The sequence below is a fragment of the Elephas maximus genome, chromosome 2 (genome assembly GCF_024166365.1).
Source record: "Elephas maximus indicus isolate mEleMax1 chromosome 2, mEleMax1 primary haplotype, whole genome shotgun sequence".
NCBI classification, from domain to species: Eukaryota; Metazoa; Chordata; class Mammalia; order Proboscidea; family Elephantidae; genus Elephas; species Elephas maximus.
In genome coordinates, this window is record NC_064820.1 from 218,672,509 (window position 1) to 218,697,033 (window position 24,525).

General features: G+C 42.1%; 2 protein-coding genes across 4 annotated transcripts in view; one reads left to right on the forward strand and one right to left on the reverse strand.

Annotated features, from left to right (window-relative positions):
• Window positions 1-1,643: 1,643 nt before the first annotated feature.
• PIGP (phosphatidylinositol glycan anchor biosynthesis class P) lies at window positions 1,644-18,351 on the reverse strand. Of its 3 annotated transcripts, none has more exons than XM_049874832.1 (5): window positions 18,182-18,351; window positions 17,685-17,790; window positions 11,669-11,741; window positions 7,044-7,162; window positions 1,644-5,702 (listed from the first exon to the last, which is right to left on the reverse strand). In XM_049874832.1, exons 2-5 carry the CDS (start codon window positions 17,764-17,766, stop codon window positions 5,572-5,574), a joined length of 405 nt encoding a protein of 134 aa, XP_049730789.1. In that variant the 5' UTR covers window positions 17,767-17,790; window positions 18,182-18,351; the 3' UTR covers window positions 1,644-5,571. The 3 variants fall into 3 exon arrangements, with proteins under 3 accessions (XP_049730789.1, XP_049730790.1, XP_049730791.1); XM_049874833.1 differs by lacking the exon at window positions 18,182-18,351 and adding an exon at window positions 18,060-18,175; XM_049874834.1 differs by lacking the exon at window positions 18,182-18,351 and adding an exon at window positions 17,949-18,050.
• A 109-nt stretch (window positions 18,352-18,460) lies between these two features.
• The window catches only part of TTC3 (tetratricopeptide repeat domain 3), a 129,167-nt gene continuing 123,102 nt past the window's right edge, over window positions 18,461-24,525 (forward strand). Inside the window, exon 1 of the mRNA XM_049874840.1 lies at window positions 18,461-18,578. Within this exon, the coding sequence (XP_049730797.1) occupies window positions 18,530-18,578 (49 nt within the window). The 5' untranslated portion in view covers window positions 18,461-18,529. The remainder of the gene's footprint in view (window positions 18,579-24,525) is intronic.

Below are 24,525 nucleotides of genomic sequence, written 5' to 3' on the forward strand. Positions count from 1 at the left end.
TGTAGGAAGCTGGCTAATAGCCCCTCCAAAGATATCAGGTCCTAATCCCCAGAACCTATAAAGGGGACCTTATAAGGAAAAAGGGTCTTTGCAGGGTCTTGACTTGGAGGGACTGTCCAGGGTTATTGGGTGGGCCCTAAATCCAATCACAGGTTTCCAAAGGCAGAGGGAGATTTGACACATATAAAAGAGGTCACGTGACCACAGAGACCAGAATGATGCAGCCACAAGCCAAGTAAGGCCAGCAGCCATCAGAAGCTGGAAAATGCAAGGAACGGATTCTCCCCTGGATCTCCAGAAGGAGTGTGCCCTGCTGACACCTTGATTTCCGTCCAGTGCATCTGATGTTGAACTTCTGGCCTCCAGAACTGTGAGGCAGTAAAGTTCTGGTGTTTTAAGCCACTAAGTTTGAGGCAAGGCCACAAGAAGCTACTACAGGGAGGGACAAGAATTGGTGGACAAGGTTCCAGGACAGGGGCCACCTTGGGGAAAAGCCTGAGGTGTCGTAATGCTCACCATTGCTTCAGGGCCTACTGTGTGCCAAGCACCATTTTAACTATCTTATATGCTTTGTTTTCCGATAGCCTGTAAAATGGGTTTTTTTTTTTTTAATTAATATTTTAGTATGTTTAAGGTGAAAGTTTGCATAGCATGTTAGGTTCCCAATTGACAATTTCTACACAAATTATTAGTTTGTGATATTGGTTACATTTTTCACAATGTGTCATCATTCTCATTCATTCCATTCTGGTTGTACCATTTCTAGTACTCTGGTTTCCCCGTCCCCTTAACTTCTCATCTTCACTTTCGAGTAGTTTTTGACCATTTGGTCTCCTATAGATGATTTTTCTTAAAGAAGCTCATTGCTCATGGGTGATATTCTTTATTTTATGAGCCAATCTGTTATTTAGCTGAAAGGTGACTTCAAGGGATAATTTTAAGTTTTAGAGTATTTCAGGGTGATAGTCTCTGTGAGTCTTCTAGTCTCAACCGGTCCAGTAATTCTGGACTTTTTAAGAATTTGAATTCTGTTCCATATTTCTCTCCTGTTCCATCAGGACCCATCTATTGTGGCTCTGATCATAACGGCTGGTAGTGGTAGCTGGGTACCATCTAGTTCTTCTGTCTCAGGGTAAGTGAGGCTGTGGTTCGCATAAAATGGGTGTTATTTTACAGATGAAGAGGCTGAGGCTCAGAAAGGTTAAGGTACCTACCTAAGGTCACATTGTCAGGAAGTCATGGGGCTGGGATTTTGGAAATTGAACATTTAAATGTGTATTTAATCACTATTTGTATTAAAAAAATATATACATACATATATAAACACACAAATATTTTTAGTATTCAAAATTATAAATTAAAACTACACACCATTACTTGGAAACCCTGGTGGCATAGTGGTTAAAAGCTACTGCTGCTAACCAACACGTTGGCAGCCCAAATCCACCTGGTGCTCCTTGGAAACCCTATGGGGCAGTTCTACTTGGTCCTATAGGGTTGCTATGAGTTGGATTTGACTTGGCTGCAACAAGCTTTTGTTTATCATTACTTACTATATATATATATATTTTTTACTATATTAGCTATATTAGCAAAAGCGGGAAATACGGTGATTACTGCGCTGCTTTCTGACATCTTGCTCATTTTTTGCTACTATAGATTCACCAAGGAGTCCCCAGGTGGTGCGAACAGTTAATGCGCTTGGCTGCTAACAAAAAGGTTGGAGGTTCGAGTTCACCCAGAGACACCTCAGAAAAAAGCCCTGGCAATCTGCTTCTAAAACATCAGCCATTGAAAACCCCATTGAGCACAGTTCTACTCTGACACACGAGGTCGCCATGAGTTGGAATTTACTCAAAGGCAACTTTTTAAAAAATTGATTCAGTGAAGAATACATACAATGTCTTCCATTCCCATCCCAGGAAGGACAGGCCAGCAGAGGGCTGAGGTTTCCCTTGGTGGAGCAGTATGTTTGTCTGTCTGTCTGGGGAGTATGGGAGTGGAGCGAGGACAGCAAACAGAACTTTTCATGTAGATAGGGGAGGATTTGTAGCATGCTGGGACTCAGGTAGCGATGAGGCAATGTGGGGGAGAGAATATCGGGTCCTTGTCCATGGGGCCCCATTCAGAGCTATCTCAAAATGCTGTTCTTTGAAAAATGAACGTTCATTATGCTAAGCCACTGAAGTTTTAGGAGGGTTGGTTTCAGTGGCATCACTCAGATTATTTTGATGTTAAAAGATGGGATAAGTCAATTTCCACCTCCTCCAAAGCAGCAAATAGCCCAACTGAGTTTAAACTCAGTGACTGAGAATCCCAGCAACTACCACAACTCAGATGGTATCCTGGTAAGACAAATCTAGAAGAATCTCCATTTCTTCTTGCTCTTCCTTTCCCCACATTCTATCAAGTCTGCACCATGGCTATTGGCAAGTAAGGCGGGGTCTGTACTGTATAGCATAATGGATTCTGGGGACAACAGCTGCAGGAGCTGACTTATTTGGGTTTTCTCAGTTCTGGGGGTATATAGGGCTGGTAACATGATATTCTTCTGTCCTACTGACTTTGAAAAAATGGGACACACAAGAAATTCTGGGTTGGATCAATTTGCTTAAGGAGAGTCCAGCAGCAGCTTCTTGAGGAATCCCTGGCTCCACTCCTGCATATGACTGAGACCCTTCTATGTAGAACATGACAAATTAAGAAAGCAGGGAGACAGAATTTTGGCTATGAATTCTGCTGGTGTGTAATTTAGATTTCATATTTGGACTTTTAATTCCTCCCTGGGAGCTTAATCATCAGAAGTGGATTTGTTAAAATTCGAAACACTTTTTTTTTATTACCGACATTTTTTATTTGGGCTCACTGGAAAACAGTCTTTCAAGCGTTTTTCATAAATTAGGACACACAGCAGGGAAATGCATTATACATCATGGCCCTGTAAACACACACATACACATATACCTGAAGAAAAAAAATCTTCCAAAATAAAAACATCTTTGCTTGTGTTCCTGACAACAGAGCCCATGACAAAAGGCTTGTGTGGAAGCAGCTCATTTGGAAAGCAACCCTAGGGAGCAGGCAGGGGAGCAGACCAGAGAAAGACAATACAGGCATGCATTACTGACTTCACGGTTGCCATGGTGACTGCAGCTCAACCCCACTAGGCCTTCAGAAGAGTTCATGAAGCACAGAACCGTCTGCTTGGGAGATGAAATGGGGACACAGTGATCCACTGACTCCTGCACCCATGGTGGGGTTTCGGGTGGCCCTATGGTATTAACTTCCCCTCCTTCCAGAGTGCACACATATGGGCCCCCGAGAGGCCGTGTCCTGTGGCACCTATGTAAATCTTCTCAAAGCTTGCATGGAACTTGCTGCGTCATCAGTGGCTGGAGTAAGAAAAGAAGCTGACAGGATCTGAAGTGATGCACAAGAGGTGTTCAACAAAAATACCCTTACCGAGTGCAGTGCAGTCTGATACAGTCTATTTCACTCTAGTTCACCACACACATACAGATGCTGGCTGAGGTCTGCTAACCAACAGTCCTTCTCAAAAGGTGGTGTGGAGACCCTTTCAGTGACTCTGCTCGGCCAAAACCATTTTTGTAGCAATTGTTGTTGTTAGGTGCCGCCCAGTCAGTTCCAACTCATAATGATCCCAGGTACATTAGAATGAAACATTGCCTGGTCCTGTGCCATTCTTACGATAGTCGTTACGCTTGAGCCCACTGTTGTTGCCTCTGTGACAATGCATCTTGTTAAAGGTCATCCTCTCTTTCACTGACCCTCTACTCTATCCATAATTTATTATGATCCACACAGTTGAATCACTTTGCAGGGTCAATGAAACACAGGTAAACATCTTTCTAGTATTCTTTGCTTTTAGCCAGGATTCATCTGACATCAACAACAATTTCCCTGGTTCCACAGCCTCTTCTCAATCTGGCGTGAATTTCCGGCAGTTCCCCGTCGATGTACTGCTGTAACCACCTTTGAATGATCTTCAGCAAAATTTTACTTTTGTATGATATTGTTCAATAATTTCCACATTCTGCTGGATCACCTTCCTTTGGACAGGCATAAATATGGATCTCTTCCAGTTGGTTGGCCAGGTAGCTGTCTTCCAGATCTCCTGGCATGGGTTTTGACGTGGGTTGCTACAAGTCAAAAACTGACTTGACGGCACCTACCAACAGCAGCCCTACCTATGCTGCACAATCATATCCATCTACCCAGTCAGTTAGCTGTGTCTCCAACAAAGGCCCTAAAGCTATCCACTTCTCCACTGCTATGATTCTGGTCTAAGTTGCAATAATTTCTTGCCTGGACTAATGCAACAGACTCCTAACTGGTCTCCTTATTTCCACTTTTGCCCTATTCCCAAGCCTTGCTCCCAATCCATTCTCCACCCAGCAGCCCGAGTGCCCTTTTAAAAACAGAAATCAGGCTATGCCACTCCCTTCCTTAAGCCTCCCAACAGCTCTGAACCTAAAGTACTTCAAGCTCATCACACTTACACTTAAATCCAAATGTCCTATCCTGGCTTATCAAGCCTTCCTGACCCAGACCCTGCCCCTCTAGATCACCTCAGACCACATTCCTGACCCAGGCCCTCCCTCTCCAGGATCACCTCAGACCACATTCCTGCTCGCTCAGCATGCACTAGGCCCACCGCTAGCCTTCTCTCTGTTTCTAGGACACACCAAGTTCTTCCCCACCTCAAGGTCTTTGTCTGTTTGCTTCATACCAGTAGCTCAGCCTGCCCCTCTAATCTTTTATGACTGGCCGCCTTTTTTAGCTATTCAAATCTCAACCCAATGTCAAGTAGTAATCCCTTTATCTTCTAGAACATTGTGGTATTTTAACTCTCTGCAGAGCACTTATAACATATGATGTTTTCCTTGTTTATTTGCTTAGTCAGTCTCAACTTGCCTCTAAAATGTAAGCTCTTTGAGAATCTTGTCATTACTACATCCCCAGCGCCTAGAAAGATACCTGGCACAGAGAAGTGCTCAGTAAATAATTGTTTGTTTCTTTAAATATGAATCTCATGGCAAGGACAATAAATATTAAATGTACCTTTTCCTCACATTTGAGAGTTTGAATTCTGGCCCTCTAAAGGCAAACCTGGGGGCATAGTGGTTAAGTGCTACAGCTGCTAACCAAAAGGTCAGCAGTTCTAATCCACCAGGCACTCCTTGGAAACTCTATGGGGCAGTTCTACTCTGCCCTATAGGGTCGCTATGAGTCGGAATTGACTTGATGGCAGCGGGTTTGGTTTTTTTCGTTTTAAAGGCAAATAGGAGGAGGGATACCTTGCTTATACTGACATTTTATAAAAAATCTGGTGTATAGCAATGCAGTATTTTATGTATTCTGTTCATTAGTAACTAATATTTTAGAACATTTACAATATTAATGGAACTTAAAAAAATCTAAGAGAAGTTCAATTTACTTTTTTTCCATCTCAATACTGGTTATTAATAAGAGATAATTAAAATAATGGTCAGAACTAGTATGTTAAGAATTTATAAATAAATGCTTGGCATCAGTATGTCTGTATGCAGCTCAGTTTTTGGTGTAAAGTTCTTTGGCTGCAAGAAAGAACATTTGGTTTACTTCACTAATAGGAATATCTCTTAATGCTGGGATGGCTTCTTCTTGGTATTTCTTCTGCTGTTGGTTTTTAGCATAGTTATCTGCAAGAAGAGGACAAAAAACTTTGCTTAACGAAGTAACTCCTTCTACAGTCTCTGTGGTCCCTAGAGATCCACCATAGTTTACTAGGCTGACGTTTGGTTAATGACAAAGATTATGTTTAACATAACTAAATGAACATTTAAATTCTCTTTAGACGGAATGTCCTAATCAAAATAAAATAAATCCAGTCGGCAAAGTGGCTTTTCTTTGAATAAGGAATTAATATCTTATTCAACTGCACAATGACGATTAAAGTTCTATCTGCACAGCTCTCCTAAGGGCAGAATTATAACCAGACTCTGAAAATCTATTTCACTCAACACCCCGAAGGCTATTAAACCATTTGGCATAATCATTCATGCAAACTTAACAATTTTCCCTCTGTGCAAACTGTCTGTTTACTGTAATTTCAGTCAACAATGCAGAGAATATAGTAGGTTATCAGGAAAGAAATACTATAACTGATTTTCAAAATAGACTGCATAGTCTCACAAAAAAAAAAAAAGTGTTAAAATGTTGAAAAACTAAACCACTTCACTTCCTAGAATCTAAGTAAGCTCAGAAATCTTATTTTAATCTTTGTTGTTGTTGCTGTTTGGTGCTATTGAGTTGGTTCCGACTCATAGTGACCCTTTGTACAAGAACGAAACACTGCCAGGTCCTGCGCCAGCCTCACTTTAATCTTTAGACTTGAAATAAAAGAACTTAAAAAAAAAAAAAAAAAAAACTACAAAAACTTGCCGTGGCTCTTCAACCCACTTAATTGGGATAAGGTGTACACAGTGATCCTGGGGAGGACATGCCCCCCTTACCCCAAATCCCTCCTCCCAAACAAGGTCTGCATGACCCTATTTGCCACCCCTTGATCCACAGTGAGAGCCCTGGAAGTGCAGTGGTTAAAGTGCTCAGCTGCTAAAAGAAAGGTCAGCTTCCATCAGATTACAGCCTTGGAAAACCCTAAGGGGCAAGTTCGACTCTGTCCAATGGGGGTCACTAAGAGTCAGAGTCAACTCGATGGCAATGGGTTGGGTTGAGTTTGGATCAACAGTTCCTATGTAGGAAAAAAGGAGTTTCTTTCAGGCAAGCTGCTGAAGAACAAATACTTGTGGTTTTTATGGGAAAATACACCTGTCAACTAGTGCTATAAACAGCATATTCATCAGAAGTTATTTCCATGTAAATATTTTCTCTCATATAACTTTGTATTTGTTTTTCCGAGATTCTTTTTACTGTGCCAATGACTGTTACCTATTACAGTTTATTAATCTCAGTTGCGTTTCTTGAGAAAAGTGGTAATACTCCACTCCTCCATCCCCAGCACTTTCCTTCCACATACTCACCTGTGATCGTGTGAATGGAATCAAGTGAAGAGGTGCTCATCATGTTAACTCCAAATAAGAGTACATACCCGATTACTATTGTAATAAGGAGATAGACAGGTAACGCGACTGCCCAGTATCTGTGGAAGAGAATATCATAGTAGGTAATAAAACCAAAAACCAAACCCATTTCTGACTCATAAGGACCCCATAGGACAGAGAAGAACTGCCTCATAGGGTTTCCAAGGCTGTAAATCTTTATGGAAGCAGCCTGCCACATCTTTTTCCCACTGAGTGGCTGGTGGGTTAGAACCAATGACCTTTCAGTTAGCACCGGAGTGCTTTAACCACTGTGCCACCAGGGCTCCTTACAGTAATAACAAAAAAAAACCAAACTACTGCCATCGTGTTGATTCTGACTCATAGCAACCCCACAGGGTTATCAAGGCTGTAAATCTCTGTGGAAGCAGACTACCCCATCTTTCTCTTGCACAGCCACCAGTGGTTTCGAACCACCAACCTTTCAGTTAACAGTTGATTGCTTTAACCACTGTGCCAGCAGGGCTCCTTACAGTAAATAATAAACACCCTAAAAAGTTATAATTCTCAAGAGTCAGTCACAAAGCTAACATTCTAGCTTTTTAAATTAAAAGCTTTGTATGTTACATACACATATTACTTTAATTTTTATTAAAGCAATACATGAGAATATAACAAATAGTTTCACAAGCCTGACAATGAAAACCTGTAGTCCTGTATTCCACCCATCCCTGTCCTGGCACCTCACTCCCTAAAAGCGAACACTTCCAACACCTTTGCTGTTTCTTCTGGTATTTACCTCCACATTTCTACATAACATGCCCCTATTATTATTTCTTGATTTTTTCCAATTTCAGACATTTTCTCTTCGTGGCCTAACATGGAGATGAAGGATTCAGCTCTTTTACTCTCTGCCCTCTCACATTCCTCCTATCCTCTTACTGTACTTACATCACAGTTTTTGGTTATGTCAGTTTTTTAAAATTATTGTGACTATATAAACAATGTTTGCAACTGAGCACTTTAGTGTATCATATTTTCTTTTTTGTGCAACTATTTGTTTTTCTTGTAATTAGTCATTTCACCTTTTTTGTCTGTTTCCTTGGTTTCCCATGTACCTATCAGTACTGTATACTCAAATCCTGACAGGACTCTGAAATGCCAGGTTTTATTGGGTGCAGCCCTCCGGGAGCTCCTCTCCCTCCTGCTCCCATCTGGCCAGGTCATATTCTCAGCAGGCTGCAGAGCCAACAGCCTAGAACTTCCTCCCTTGGCCTCTCTTCAGGGTTGGATCCCGTCTTCTTCTTTCTTGCTTTACCTCCTTGTTTCCATGGTGCGTACTCTCCAGGAACTTTCTCATAAAGTGTACACAGGAGGTAGATCATTTGGAACCATTTGTGTCTGAAAATGCTTTCATACTCCCTTTTTTTCTTCACTCTTTAATTTCAAATATTTTAGATTTGAAGAAGAGCTGCAAAGGTAGCACAGAGCATGACCATGTAGCTTTTACCCAGCTTCCCTGAGTGTTAACATCTCACATTTCTATGGTTCATTTACCAAAAGTGAGATTAACATTGGTACAACACTGTTAACCACAGGCTTTATTCAGATTTCACCAGGTTTTTACTCCCATTTTTCTGTTCTAGGGCCAATTTGGAGGCCTAGTGGTGCAACGGTTAAGCATTCAGCTGCTATCCAAAAGGTTGGCAGTTTCAATCTACCAGCTGCTCTTTGGAAACTCTATGGGCCAGTTCTACCCTGTTCTATAGGGTTGCTATGAGTCAGGATTGACTTGATGGCAATGGTTCTTTTTTTTTTTTTAGAGCCAATTCAGGTATAAAATGATGCATTTCATCATGTTTACTTAGTCTCCTCCAGTCTGTGACAGTTTCTCAATCTTCCCTGGTCTTTCATGGTCTTAACACACTACTAAGGTATTTTGTAGAATATTCCATACCTAGAGTTATTAGGTTTTGGAGACGAATACCACAGAACTGAAGCACCCTTCTTACCACATCATACTGTGCGTGTGTGAGTTATCACTGTGACTTACTATTAGCAATGCTAACCTTGATCACTTGGTTAAGGCAGTGTCTGCCTGGCTTCTGTAAAGTTACTATTTTCTCCTTTCCTTAATCTGTTTATTAGAAGTGAGTTGCTAAATTGAGATCACTCTCAAGGGGAATTAAGGCACACTCCTGAAGGGAAAAGTATCAAAAAATTTATGGACAGATGTTAAAACTACCACAGTAATAAACAACTATCGTATGGGAGATATTTTGGGGCTATGCAACTGTTAAATATATCCTTGAAGTTTTACCCACTGATTTTGGCATTCATTAGTGGATTTTGCCTGTGGCCATTATTATTGTGGTATCTAAATGCTGATTTCCTATTTTCCTCATCACTTCTATATTTGAAATTCTTCTGTAAGGAAGATTTGTCCTTTCTCTCTGAATTATCTACTTGCTCATTTATTTATATCAGCATGAATCCGCAAACATTTATTCTTTGGGTTATACTCATACCATAGTCACTTACTTTGTTGCTCAAATTATTCCACCTTTGGCCATCAGAAGCTCTGTCAGGCTGGTTCTGTGATCTTTTGACATGCCCCAGCCTTTTTCTGTCTTGTCTTCTTTCCTGGGAGGGTAAGGGGCACTTTCTCACCTTCTGGCACTATCGGATGCTACAGGCTCATCTTTTATTTTCCCTACCCCAGTCCTTTTTTTTTTTTTTTTACCCCAGTCCTAGAAACAGCTAGAAACAGCCATTTCTCCAAGGAGCCTTAGTTCCTTTTATTGGAGAAGAGTTTATAGAAGTCATGACCTGAGTGCTAGGTGTGCTTCCTTCAGTCTTGACTGACAGTGCAGCTGTGTATGAATTATAGGCTGGGAATACTTCCTTTCTATTGCCTTTGTTCACCCAGTGTTGCTGTTGGGAAGGCCATTCTGACTCAGGACTGTATGTGACCTTCTGTGTTCTCAGGTGTACTGGAACTTTACGATGTGCCTTGGTGGGGGCCTTTAAACCATTTACGGAGTTTTAAAAATTACTCAGTGGGCCCTTTCTATCTGAAATCTCATGTGCAGGTCAAGGAAAGTTTTTTGTATTTTTTTTTTAATAATTTCCTCCCTATTGTTTTCTCTTTCCAGAACTTCTAACAGAATTTTAGCGGTTATACTTTCACCTTTTCATTTCTTTCACTTTTGTTCTACCCTCTGGAAGATTACCCTTTGGTCTATTGTCCAACCTTTCCATTACATTTTTAATTTTAGCTATTATATTTGTAATTTCCAAATACCATATTTCCCTGAATATATATATATTTTTAAATAGCAGTCTGTGTCTGTTTCATAGTTACATCTTTTCTTATCTCTTTAAGGATTTTATGTTACTCAAATTACCTTCTGTTCCCTACATTACCTTCATTTTCTTCAAGTTCCTTTTTTTCTTTTGCCTTTCATGTTAGAGGCTTTCTTCTGACATCTGGTGAGTTATGGTTGTCGATGCGTATTTAGAACTGAAGTACCAACAAGCTAACTGGAAGCCCTGTGTATACGGAGGCAGGAGAGGCCAACTGGTGAGCCTCATTAGAGGACCTCCACATGTCAGAAACTACAGATCCTTTCTCTTGGGCTGGTCAGCTTCCTCAGGGAGAAGCCTCCGATCTTTTCCTGAGAGGAGTAGGGTGGTGTGAACTTGGTAGCCACAAGCCTGGGAGCCTAGTAAAGAAAGGAGCTGGAGAATCTTCTCATTCAGCAATGCGGGCTTTCACTCATCCCCGTTTTCAGTTAGACACCTCATTTTTGTGCTCAGTTAGCCCTAATATCCCCAGGCTGGAGGCCTCATTATGTTTCTCTAGAGTGAAAACGCCTGTCTTCTGCCAGTGCAGAGGATGGTTCGCAATCTAGCTCTCAGGCCTTAGGGAGGGGGGTCTGAGGGTCTAACTGCTCCTTAAACAGTTTCAACGCAACCCAGAAATACCATGTTTAGAGATACCTGCTACCTCCAGTGCCTGAGCCTGTCTGTGTTCTAAAAAAAAGTTCTAGGGTACAAATATTCTTGCTGGCTCCCCAATTTCACTGCAGTGGAAGAAGTGGAGACTAAGTCAGTTACCTCTCACGTACTTGCTCTTCACTTCCTAAAATCCACCTCTTACCTTCTATCTCTATCTCACTTTGTCCCTGTGGGTTTATACATTTTTCAATTTTTTTTTTTTTCCTATAGAGTCATTTTGAAAACCCTGGTGGCATAGTGGTTAAGAGCTACAGCTACTAATCAAAAGGTCAGCAGTTCAAATCCACCAGGCACTCCTTGGAAACTCTATGGGGCAGTTCTACTCGGTCCTATAGGGTCACTATGAGTCGGAATTGACTCGACGGCACTGGGTTTGGTTTTGGTTTTATAGTCATTTTAGTGAGATTTTGGGGGGAAATGGAGATAAACATATGTGTTCAGCCAATCACCTTTACTTACAGGTATATCAATAAATGACCTTTACAAAGTTTTCAATTTTTATATTGCTATTAATAGATCTTAAGAAAATATATTTAAGACTTAGACAGTCTTAAGGACATTTTATTTAAGAAACATATTAAACTTACTTTTGAGGCCAGTAGGTTAAGCCTAAGGAGTTTAGCCAAGATTCAGGAATAAAAGCCCATACAAGATATAGTACTGTAAAACAGAGAAGAGGAAAAAAAAAAAACAGTGAGAGAAACATCAGTAAGGCATGCAACCAGTCCATCAAGGTTTAGATAAAAAGCTCCTCTGAACCTTTCTCTAATTTATTCAGAAATGATTTTTCCCTCCTTTCAGTTTTTCTAGCTCTTTATTTGTACCATCCTTATAAAACCACAATTACCTTGTATCAGTTATTATTCAAAAATATACATTAACTCTCACACTACATTTTAGGCAAGTTAAAGGCACAAGTCATGTCTTAGCAATTGCTGTAATTCCTATAAACCTAACAGTTTGCTTTATGCATAGCAAGTGTTCAACAGTTCACCCCCACCCCCACCCGAGAGAGATGGGAATAATTATGACATTTAGCTACTTAAAGGTCAATTTACCTACCCTTGGTCCAATACACTGCAATCTGAGTTTCTACCTTATCTCCCTGGATACAATCTCATTTCCCTTAATGCCAATGCTTTGTGGTACCCTTTGCTGTTTTTGAAGGAGCCCTGGTGGCGCAGTGATTAAAGTGCTCGGCTGCTAACCGAAAGGTCAGTGGTTCGAACCCACCAGTGGCTCTGCTGGGAGAAAGCTGTATGTCATGGATTGAATTGTGTCCCCCCAAAATACCTGTCAGTTTAGCTGGGCCATGATTCTCAGTATTGTGTGATTGCCCACCATTTTATTTGATTTTTCTATATGTTGCAAATCCTGTCACTATGATGTAATAACATGGATTAGTGGCAGTTATACTAGTAAGGTCTACAAGATTAGGTAGTGTCTTAAGCCAATCTCTTCCGAGATATAAAACAGAGAAGCAAGCAGAGAGACAGGGGAACCTTATACCACCAAGAAAGCAGTGCCGGGAGCAGGGTGCTTCCTTTAGACCTGAGATTCCTGCGCTGAGATGCTCCCAGACCAAGGGAAGACTGATGACAAGGACCTTCCTCCAGAGCTGACATAGAAAGACTTGCCCCAGAGCTAGCGCCTGAATTCAGACTTCTAGCCTATTGGACTGTGAGAGAATAAACTTCTCTTTGTTAAAGCCATCCATTTGTGGTATTTCTGTTAGAGCAGCACAAGATGACCAAGACAATGTAGCAGTCTACTTCAGTAAAGATTACAGCTTTGGAAACCCTACAGGGGCAGTTCTACTCTGTCCTACAGAGTCGCCATGTGTTGGAATCAACTCAACGGCAGTGGGTTTGGTTTGGTTTTTTGCTGTTGTCCCTGTGTAGTAACAGATGCCATCTGAGCACTCACTTCGGGCTAAGCACAGTTATAAGCACTTTACATGCATTATTTCCTTTAATCTTCAAACTGACGTATGTATACCATTTTTACAGATGAGGAAATGAAAAGGTTAGAAAGGTTAAATCGTCTGCCCAAGGTAAGCGGCAAAGACAGATTTCCAATTACTTAAATCAACGATGATGAAGTGTTGATTGTTTTTTTCTTGACAAATATGTAGTATAAAACTACGTCAGGACCTTGAGATACAATAATGAACTTGAAAGAGACAACCCCTGCCCTCCCTGAGCTTAAAATCTAGTGGAGAACAGAGTTGAGGAAATTGATATTGTCACTACACTATGATAACTGCTGATGACTATGTGATAAAAGACGACACGGGAGCACAAGAGAAGAACCTTAGCCCAGACAGGCGCAGGTGGAAATTAAGGTGTGAAGGATGAGTAGGAGGTAAGCCAGATTAAAAACGTATATGGCTAGGGAGCCTGCAGATGACAGGAAGGGAAAATAGATGAAATGATGTTCCCTGCCATGATACAGAGAGAGAACATGAGGGATCTGAAGAGAGATTTGGTGCCTTTTTTTTTTTTTTTTTTTTTAGATGGTAGAGGCCAAGGGAAAGGGTGGCCAGGAACTGGCTTGAAGCATTAACATAGCTCTTAAAGTTAATGCAACACAATCATAATGAAACACTATAAATCCATAAGCAGAAGTGATTTATTAGTTTAATTAATGAAATGAATGATCATTTCTTGAACATCTACTACTATGTGCCAGACACTATGTAAGGCCAACGCAATAAAAAAAAATTTTTTTTTTTTTTAAAAAACGTTATAGAGGAAACTAAAACAGTCCTTATTCTCAGGGAACTCACAAACTAGGGTGGGAGACAGAAACAAGCCAAGTGTAGTGGAAGGAACTTCACATGTAGTATCTTACTTAAGCCTCTCAAAACCCTTTTGAGGTGGGAGCTATTATTAGCCCTAATTCACAGATGAAGACCACTGAAGCTTGGGGAATCAAGTAACTTGCTCGAAGTCTCACAGTAAGAGCTACAAAGCTGCAGTGTGAACCCAAACAGTCTGTTCATACTACGCTACTCCCCAGGTAATCATAGACAAGTACAGTGACAAACCTACGTAAGGTATCATTAGAAGAGAGAAAAAAGTGACCTAACACAAATTGGGGAGATCAGGGAAGGCTTCCTGAAGATGATGCCTGAGCTGACTCAAAGGATGCGTGGAGGTAAGCTCCCGTAAGGGAGGTCGCTATGCAAAGAGATAATGAAGATGGAAAGAACGTTCCCAGAAGCAAGACCATTAAGAAAAATACGGAGGTGACAAAAGAATGTCACGTATTTGGGGGAAACCATAAACAGTCATACACAGGTAGCTATGAGTCAGAACCAACTTGAAGGCACCTAACGACAACACGAGCAGTTCAGAGCTGCTGTGAGTACTGAGATATAAAAGTGCAAAAGTGGGCTACAGAGAGAGAGAGAACCATCCACACACCCACCAAAGAGGTTTTTTAAGCAGAGAAGTTCAGATTTGCCTCTGAGTGGGTTGCTCTGGTGGCTCTCTGGAGGACGTATTTGGTGGTAATAAAATCAGACAGTAAGAGGCCTACAGCAGATTCCGTGGCAGGAGCGAATGAATGAGTTATGGGCAGAAGAAAAAGGACAAATGGGGAATGACAGCCAGGTTTTCGGATTGGGTGACTCGTAATTTTAACACCAAAGAGAGTATCTGAGAAGTTATTCTCCATACAGCGTTGAATGATCTTCCAAAAATATTAAGTAAACCATATTCCTCAACTGTTCAAGCCCTTCAACGCCCTTACCCACTGCCGTTGAAAATCCAAGCTCTTTACCAAGGCCTACAAGGACTTGAATGATCTGGTTCCTGCCCACCTCTCCAATGTCCTTTCTAAGCCTTGTGCACTATGCTCCAGCCACAGTGGTCTCCTTTCTGTTCTTCACACCTTTCCTCCTCAGGGCTACTGTGCTTGAAGTGCCATCTGCCTGGACCTGTCTGCTCTTCCCTTGGCTCTTTTCAATGCCTGGTCCCTTCTCTTTCAGGCAGCAGGGGCTCTCCCCGACCATTAGTCCCTCCATCTGCTGCCCCGCCCCCCACATTACTATCATTTCCCTCTATTTACTTCAAAGCCTTCATCACAATCTGCAATTACCTTGGTTGTTTTCAAATTAGTAAACATTTCAATGTAGAGAGAGAATCATGTAATCCTCCTGTACCCAGCACCTAGTTTTATCGTAACTGCCCAGAGCTGGCTTCTGACCTCACTTTTTCAGGCTTCAACCTTCCTGTTATTCCTTGAACTCACAGGAATGTGTCTCCCTCTGGGCGTCGGCACTGGCTGTTCTCTCTCTGGGGTGCTCTTTCTCCAGAGAACCACCCACCTAGCTCCCTCACTTTTCATGTCTTTGCTTAAACCTAATCTCTCAGGTACATCCCAACTGCTCTATTCAAAATCACAAAGTTCTTCCACTCCTTATCCTTCGTCCTTAATTTCTCCCCAAAGGGCATGCTATCATCTGACATTGTGCACGTTTCACTTAATTTGTTCATTGCCTATGTGCCTCTACTAGAATGAAAACTGTATGAGACTAGGAAATATCTGCTTGTTTTGCTCCTCCCTGACTTATAATAGTGTCTGGCATATACTAAGCACTCAATAAATATTTACTAAATTAATTTTTGATTGTAGGTACTATTGAATTTAAGTATTAAAGCCATTGCTTTTATTTATTTGCATAGTTTCTAATCCTTCAAGTACTCTATTAAACACTAGGATTACAAAACGATGTTAATAATAATAGCAGTGGCTAATATTTATTGAATACCTGTTGTATCCCAAGCATTGCTGTAAGTGCTTTATATAAATTACCCTGATTAATCCTCAAAACAGCCCTAAGAGACAGCAGAATGAAATGTTTTAGAGCAAATATTCTTAAACAGTGTATCTAGGTTCAAATTCCAGCTAGCTGTGTGACCTTGGTTAAGTTACTTAAACCCACCTGTGTGCTTCAGTATCGTCACCTGGAAGGTGAGGACCATAACAACAGTATCTACCTCACAGGACCGTTTGTGCGTATCAGGACTCACAAGGATTTGAATGATCTGGCTCCTGCCAGATCAACAAACATCGATCAACACACAGATCCAACAAACATTATCATCAGCACTTCCCACCCACTTCTACAGATAAGGAACCTGAAGGCTAAGACAGAGGTTAAGTGGCCCTAGATCACACAGCTAATCTGTGGAGGAGTAAGGATTTGAATTTAGTTATAATGAAAACCCTGTTGATCACAATGGCCTGATCCACAATCAATCATGGGATGGCCCAGGATCAGGCAGTGTTTCATTCCATTGTGCGTGGGGTCGCCGTGAGTCTGGGGCTCACTCGCCAGCAACTAACAATGACGTAACTTCTTCACTCCACAAACTCCCTTAGTCAACAGCTTGGCCATTAGGCCATCTCCAAGCTATACTGATGGTGCAAAGTGGGGTTTTTTTCAGTTAAGATTCCTCCGCACACACCCCTCCCCCCATCCCTCAGCTTTCAGGAAGTTCCAGCAAGTAGGATTAAGGTACCCAATTTTCTCCCTTTTGTTTCTCTCATAATTCCAAAATCCTTTTGGGGCAATATGGGGCCTACTGTGTGACTGGGCAAGGAGCCCTGGTGGCACAGTGGTTAAGTGCTTGGCTGCCAACTCAAGGGCTGGTGGTTCGAATCCACCAGCAGCTACAAGTAAGAAAGATGTAGCAGTCTGCTTCTGTAAAGATCTATAGCCTTGGAAACCCTATGGGGACAGTTCTACTCTGTCCTATAGGATCTCTACGGGTTAGAATCCGCTCAATGGCAATGGGTTTGGTTTTTTGGTGTGACTGGGCATATTATGGAAACCCTGGCGGCATAGTGGTTAAGAGCTATAGCTGCTAACCGAAAGGCTGACAGCTCAAATCCACCAGGCGCTCCCTGGAAACCCTATGGGGCAGTTCTACTCTGTCCTATAGAGTCGCTATGAGTCAGAATCGACTCGACAGCAGTGGGTCTTGGGTTTGGGGTATGTCAGTGTCTCAGTGAGAGTCAGTTTCCTTATCTGTAAAATGGGACATTCTGCGGATTAAAGGGTCTATCTTTCAATGGGAGTTCTCTAGCTTAATTGCCATCACTCTCCAGTTCCTGCATGCTGCACTGGAGCCACACCAAACTACTCACTTTTCAACCTGGTTGTGCCTTCCTCCAAGCCCTTCACATTTCCTTCTCTCTTAATTATTCTTCTGTAATAAGTGTTGTGAATAAAGTCTCTGAGAGAAAGCCAATCTGATCTCCCAGTTTGATTTCAACGTCCGTCCACTGTTCTTCCATGATACTTACCACAGTGAACATCTGGTCCAGAAGACCCTGACCTCCTTAAGGGCAAGAACCAGATTTTACACACTTTGCCATCATGTCTGGTGCTATATAAATATATGTGTTAAAATTAAAGCTCTTGGGCCAGCGTCTTACATATAAAACATCTTGAACAACGAATTCCCTTAAAAAGAAACATTGCTGTAAAGAATCACAGCTCCTGTGTATACATTCTAAAAAAAACCGCAACGTTTCCTTGTCCTCGACATCCAGAAAGGGTTCCTAGTCACTCTTCAAGAATATACTTACTGAAGCCAAATTGGGAGCTTAAAAAAAGCACAAAGCCATAAATCGCTCTTTCTGGCAATGGTGACGGTGAATTTTCCACCATTTTGTCCCTGTGGCTTTAGACAATCTGTGGAAAAGAAGACAAGCCGTCAGCGATTTACACCCCTTTGCCCCTCCTGACTTTGCTTTGGGCAGAGCCCCCGCAGGGGTTTATTTCAGCGGAAACCACTGCAAACGGCCATCCTGCGCACACCCCAGCCCACGCCCGAGTGCACGCGCGCACACCTGCTGCGGGGGGCACGGCAGCGGAGGCACCTACGCCGCTCCAGCCCCGCGAGCTTCGCCTGCGCAGGGGAAGGGGAGGGAAGAGCAGAGTGGGGTCCGCGAGGCGCCGACCTGGACGCGCGCGGCCTCCCAGGCCTGGGCCCTGCTCTCTGTTGGGGCTTGTTTCTCATTCGAGGCCTCACTCAAAAGCTGGGTGGGGTATGCCCTCGGCCAGCAGCCCTTCATGCGCTCACCCGGGCCCCTCCCGCCAACTCGGCCACCTCCGCGCCGAGTCTTCTGCGCAAGCGCCGACTACGGAACGGCGGGGTGCGAGAGAGAGAAAATTGAGAGAAAGGAAAGGAGCGACGGCGCACTCCCGCCCACGCACGCGCGTACACCGCGACCCTCGCAGGGAGCGCGCGGAGGGTGGACGCATGCGCAGGGGCAGGCTAGGGCGCTCAGCTCGCGGCCGCGGAGGGAGGGGGCGGGCTGGCCCCACTGCGCATGTGTGTTCCCTTTCCACGTGACAAATCTGCCTCCCGCCCACGCCCCCGCTCGCGCCCGGCTGACGTGGAGGTCTGGTCGCTGCGGCGGCGGCGGTAATGGCTGAGGGAATTACCAGCGTCCGAGGCTCGCTGACAGCGGGCCCCGGTAAGTGCACCCTTGGCGCGCGGCAGGTCACGTGGTCCCGCTGCAGCCGAGACTCCCGGGGAAAGGGGGCCTTATCCTTCACAGCCCTTGCAGGAGCGTGTGCTCGTTGCGGGGTGTCCCTCGCTGTGGTGCCCGCTGTGTGTCTGCGTGGGCCAGGGAACGGTCACGGGGTGTGTCTCCTTTGCCTGGTGTCCCCCTTCTGCAAGCGGGTGCCCCGCTGGGGGTCTGCGCGAGGGTGGGAGCGTTCCTTTTGCGTGCACATTCCTCTGCTGTCCGCGCGCGCCTCGTCTCCGATACCAGTTTGGGGCGGTGGCCGCCCCAGCCCGCTCTCGGGCACGCCCCCGGATCTGCCCCCGGACCCCCTTTGTGGACACCCTTTCTTTTCGCGGCTTCCGTGGGTGGCTCCCCCTTTGCGTCATTGCTCTTTTCTGGGGGTGCGCGTCCCCGCGCCTTGTGCGACGCGACCCCCTCTTGGAGCGATCTCAACCCTAGTGTGTTCCCGCGCGAGTGCGAGTTTTCCGTGACGAATGTTCGGGAACGTTGGTGCAAGCCCACCATCTGTGTGCTCCGACGTACCTGCCACCTGTTTTTGTGAGAACTGGCAGCGGAGTGCGGCGCTCGCCCCTCCCCAAGGAACGGACCAGGAGAAGTCTCTCCCCCCACACCCCCAAAGACTAACTGGGAGGACGGGAGCGGTTCGGGCCAGCTGCTCCGTGGTATTTGCAAAGTTAGGTGTGGCCTGTGGAGCCAGCCTTTCCCGGGAATAGAATTGGGGGACCACAACCGAGCAAGGCATAGGCGAATTTGGACTGGTACCATTGCGGCGGGCGTTTTCCAGAGGAACCCTAGTCACAGTCCTTCAAATTGCAAACCTCCCCCAGAATCCATGCATCCGCCAAACGGGCAATACCTTGTAGCCGACCCTGAGCGTTTTTGGTAACAGCTAACGGTTTAGTTAGGGTTCTATGGCTTTCACGTAAATCATCTCTTTTGCTTCTGCGCAGCGTGCAGGAGAGGGAAATAAAGTAGAAATCTGATAAATCTTACTCCTCCTTTGGGCGCAGTTTTCTCATAATTACTCGGCTCTGGTTAGGACATTTTTGATTGCAAGGAATTTGCATTTTATCTTAAGGAAAATGGACTTCATTATTAGAGTACACAGACAGGGCCAAGAAAAGTCAAATGCATCAGGAACTTGACTACTACTCTTGCTCAAGGACTGTGTGCTCTGCGCTCAAGAGCTGCATTTGGTGTTTTTCTCTCGCCATCTGCTCCATTTTCTTACTCTTGCAAAGTTTTCTTTTTAATTTCTGGACTATTTGACGCATAAATTACGGGGAGGGGGGAGTCTACCCAATCCATAATTCAGATTTTACAGGTGCTTAAAAAAATTTTTTTTTAATTGGAATATTTTGCCAAATTTACTTGAGATCCTTTGTTTTTTTTTTTAAATGAAATGTTGCCCATATGGGGGTGCTTCTCGTTTTTCCCCCTCCTTTCCTAGACAAAAGCCACTGTGTTCAGGTTTGTGTTTGTCATTCCCTTGCATATCTTATACTTCGATCAGAGTGAATCCATAACCAATATATACTGGTGTGTGTTTTTAAACATTACATAATGGTATTAAACTACATGTACTTTTTTTTTGCAACTTGCTATTTTTACTTTGTATCACATTTTGAGATTTATATATGAATAAATCAGATGATTTTGTTGTTTCTGGCTCATTCATTTAAATTACCGGTATAGAGTTCCATTGTATGAATATACCATAGTTCATTTATCCATTTATCTATGGATGGACTTTGAAGTTGTTCCCAGCTTTTTGCTCTTAAAAGCACTCTTGCAATAAACATCTTTTTACCTACCTGTCTGCTTGTACACGCATTTGAAAGCTTCTCTAGGAAATATATCTAGTAGTAGATCTGCTTTGATAGTAAGATACATGGATATCACAGATGCTCTCCAAGCGATTTACCAATTTTCACACTCCCTTGTTTTGAGTGAGAACACCTGTTTCTTGCTAACACTTCATGCTCTCAGACTTTCACGTTTTTTGCCTTCTCTGTAACTTCAGCTTGTTGTTTGGAGCCACGTTGGCTTCTGCTCGTGTCTCCGTCTACTGGTTCTTCTCTCACAGCTAACTGGCTCAGTTTTTATCTCATTTGGTCCTCATAAGATTAATTCTAATGAACGTTTATCGTCTTCCTAGCGTGTATCAGTTCCTATGGTTGATGTAAAGACAGTAATTTCTGTGGTATATGTACCTTTTTAGTGTCCAGTGAGGAGATTTAATTTAAAAAATTAATATAACGAATGGTTTATCTTAATCTTTTCGGTTATTTCAGTGTAATGTTTGATACATACATGATATATATAACTACGCAAAGCAGTAAAAAATGAGTCTACCACTCAGTCGAAAAATTAAAATTACCAGTATTGCATGTACTCATCTCCAGAGGTGACTATTATCCTGAATTTCATGTCATCACTTGGCTTTTCAAAAATAATTTTATCAGATATATATATATATCTCTTGACAATGTATAGTTTCTATTGTTTTTGAGTTGGAAAAAAAAAAGGAATCCTACCAGATGTAGTTTTCTAGGACTTATTCACCATTATGATATTCTTGAATATAGATGTAAGTCCATAAATTTTTACTGCTGTATAATATTCCATGCGTGAATCTAACACGGTTATGCATTCTCTTGTTGATAGACATTTTCATTGTTTCTAAAACGTACTGTTAATGAAGATTCTTGTGTGTATTTTCTGGTACACAGGTACAAGAATTTCTCTTAAGTTTTCACACTGGGGTTCATAACCCCCAGGGGAGTTAGGAAGATTTTTCCAAGGGGTGCTTGGGTACAAATGGTGTTAATGAATCAATTTCTAGATCCTTAATTTTTGTATGTATTCTTTTCTAGGAGCCCTGGCGGCACAGTTGTTAAGAGCTCGGCTGCTAGCCAAAAGGTCAGCAGTTCGAATCCGCCAGGCACTCCTTGAAAACCCTATGGGACAGTTCTCCTCTGCCCTGTAGGGTCGCAATGAGTTGAAATCGACTTGATGGCAACCGGTTTTTGGGGGTTCTTTTCTAAAATTGGTAATGCCTGAGGCTTATGGTACAGGTCACCTGCTAGTTCTCCTTTCTTATCTTCCCTTTCACAGTAGCCTTCCACTCCCCCACATGGAATGTTACCAGGGCATTGTTCCAGTCCAGGCATCTACCCCATTGTCTCAAGAGATGCTTTTTCAATAAGATTTCACTTTTTATAATTATCAACATATATAGTTATGATCAGCTGTATATTAATAATTATAATGACATACAGTTGGAAGACTGATGTATCAGTTTTATTTGAAAATGTCACCATGATACTTCAGAAATTCATCCTTTACAGTTACTTAAACTTATACTGAAATCTTTTAAATGTCGTCTTGATGTGTGAAGGGGTTTGTAATTTTTAAAAGCTTTTGGGGGGAGTTTATGAGCCAAAAGAAATTGCTAGGTGGTGCAGACAGTTAATGTGCTTAGGTGTTTGTTAATTGAATGGTTGGCAATTCGAACCTACCCAGCAGCTCTGTGGAAGAAACACCTGGTGATCTGTTCCCATAAAGATTAAAGCCTAGAAAAACCTCTGGGGCAGTTCTACTCTGTCACATGGGGTCATGGTGAGTTAAAATTGACTTGATGGTACCTAACTGCAACATGCTGATACCACACTGGCTTAATCCTTATTAATGTTTTTAGCTTTATAAGAAATCTTGATATAGGGAGGGATTTGAGTTTCAGCTGTTCTTGAACTTTTGTTCTGTAAAACCTCAAAATCAGCTTGTCAGGTGACATGAAAAACTGTTTGAGGTTTAATTTGAATTAGTTTGGGAGAGAATTGAGATTTTAAGACTTTGAGCCTTCTTGTCTTCTTTTAGGTTTTTAATTTCCTTTCATATGGTTTTGTGATCTTCTCTGCACAGATCTTCCACGTTTTTGTGATGTTGATATCTATGTATTTAACAGTTTTTGTTAAAATTGTTTTGTTTTAGATTTTATTTTCTGTTTGTTTGTAAATAGAAATTGAATGGATTTTTAAAAATTTGATCTTGAGCCAGCCACTTGATAACTCTTATTTCTAATGTATTTTCTAGAATTCTTCTGGCTTTTCTATGTAGACAGTTATATCGTCTGCAAATAGTGACAGTTTGGGCTTTTCCTTTTTGTGTATTTTCCCTTTCTTAATATGCTGGCAGCACTTCTAGATCTGTGTTCATTAGAAGTGATTGTAATGGCCGTACATGTCTTGTTCCAGGTCTTAAAGTTAGTGTCTCCCCATTACGAATGACGTGTGCTGTGAGCTTTTGTAGATATCCTTCATTCAGATAGGAAGGACTTTGTTTGCAATTTTGTCATATGCTTTTCTGCACCTGTGGAGAACATCTTGTGGTTCTTCTCATTTAATCTGTTAAATGTTAAATTAAGATTTTTTAAAATTCTTAATTCACTCCTGCGTTCCTGAAATAACCCAGCTTGGTCTTAATGGATTATCTTGATTGTGCAGTACTAGTTTGAGTTGCCTAATATTTTATTTAAGGTTTTTCATCTGTTCATGAATGTAATTGCCTGTCGTTTCTCTTTGTTAACTGTCATGTCTGATTTTGGCAGTAAAGTTAACACTGGCCTTCTATGGTGAGTGAGTTTGTCTTTATCTGTTGCCTGGGAGAGTTTGAATTGGAGTGGTTTGTTTCTTAACAGTTTGATGGAACTTGTACTGTAAAATCATCTGGGCCTAATGTTTTCTTTGCAAAGAATTGTAAATTACGAATAGTTTTTTTTGTTTTTTAATGGCTATGTGCGAAATCGACTCAATGGCAATGGGTTTGGTTTTTTTTTCCCCCCAATGACTAATCATGTTGGGCATTTTTTCACATGCTTTTTGGCCAGTTATATATCCTCCTTGGTGAAATGTCTGTTTAAATCCTTTCCCTGTTCTTTTTTTGGGGGGGGCGGGGGTGTCTTTTTCTTGTTAAGTTACAGGTTTTTTTTTTTTTTTTTAACATATTTTTGAGTATTAGACCCTTATCAGATACATGGTTCTCCAGAATTTTCTCCCAACTGTAGGTTGTCTCCTCACTTTGTTGATAAAGTTCTTTGAACAAAGTATTTGATTTTTGTGAGATCCTATTTATTTTATCCTTTGTTACTTGTACTTTTGGTGTCATAGCTGATAATTCATTGTTAAAAAGTAGGTCCTGTAGTCATATCTCTGTTTTCTTCTTACAGTTTTATGGTTTTAGCTTTCACGTTTAGGTCCTTGATCTTTTTTGAATTGATTTTTGTATATGGTGTGAGGCATGGATCCTGCTTCATTCATCTGCATGTGGAAATCCAGTTTTCCCAGCACCATTTATTAAAGGCACTCTTTTTTCCTCACTGAACGGACTTATCACCCTTGTCAAAAATCAGTTGAATGCAAATGTATGAGTTTATTTCTGGACTCTTCCATTGGTCTATATGTCTGTTGTTATACCAGTACCAGGCTGTTTTGATGACTGTAGCTTTGTAGTTTGTTTTGAAATTGGGAAGTGTGAATCCTCCTACTTTCTTCTTCTTGAAGATTGCTTTAGGTATTTTGGGTACCTTGCCCAGATTGCTTTGGGTAGTATTGACATCTATAAGGTAGTCTATACATTTGTTATAATTAAGCCTTCCAGCCCATGAATGTGGAATGTCCTTCCACTTATTTAGGTTGTCTTTAATTTCTTTTAGTAATGTTTTGTAGTTTTTAGTGTATAAGACTTCCATATTCCTGGTTAAATTTATTCTTAGCTGATTTGTTCTTCTAGGTGCTATTGTAAATGGTACTGCTTTCTTTATTTCTTTTTCAGTTTCCTCATTACTGATGTGTAGAAACCTGACTGATTATTGTGTGTTGTCCTTGTGTGCTGC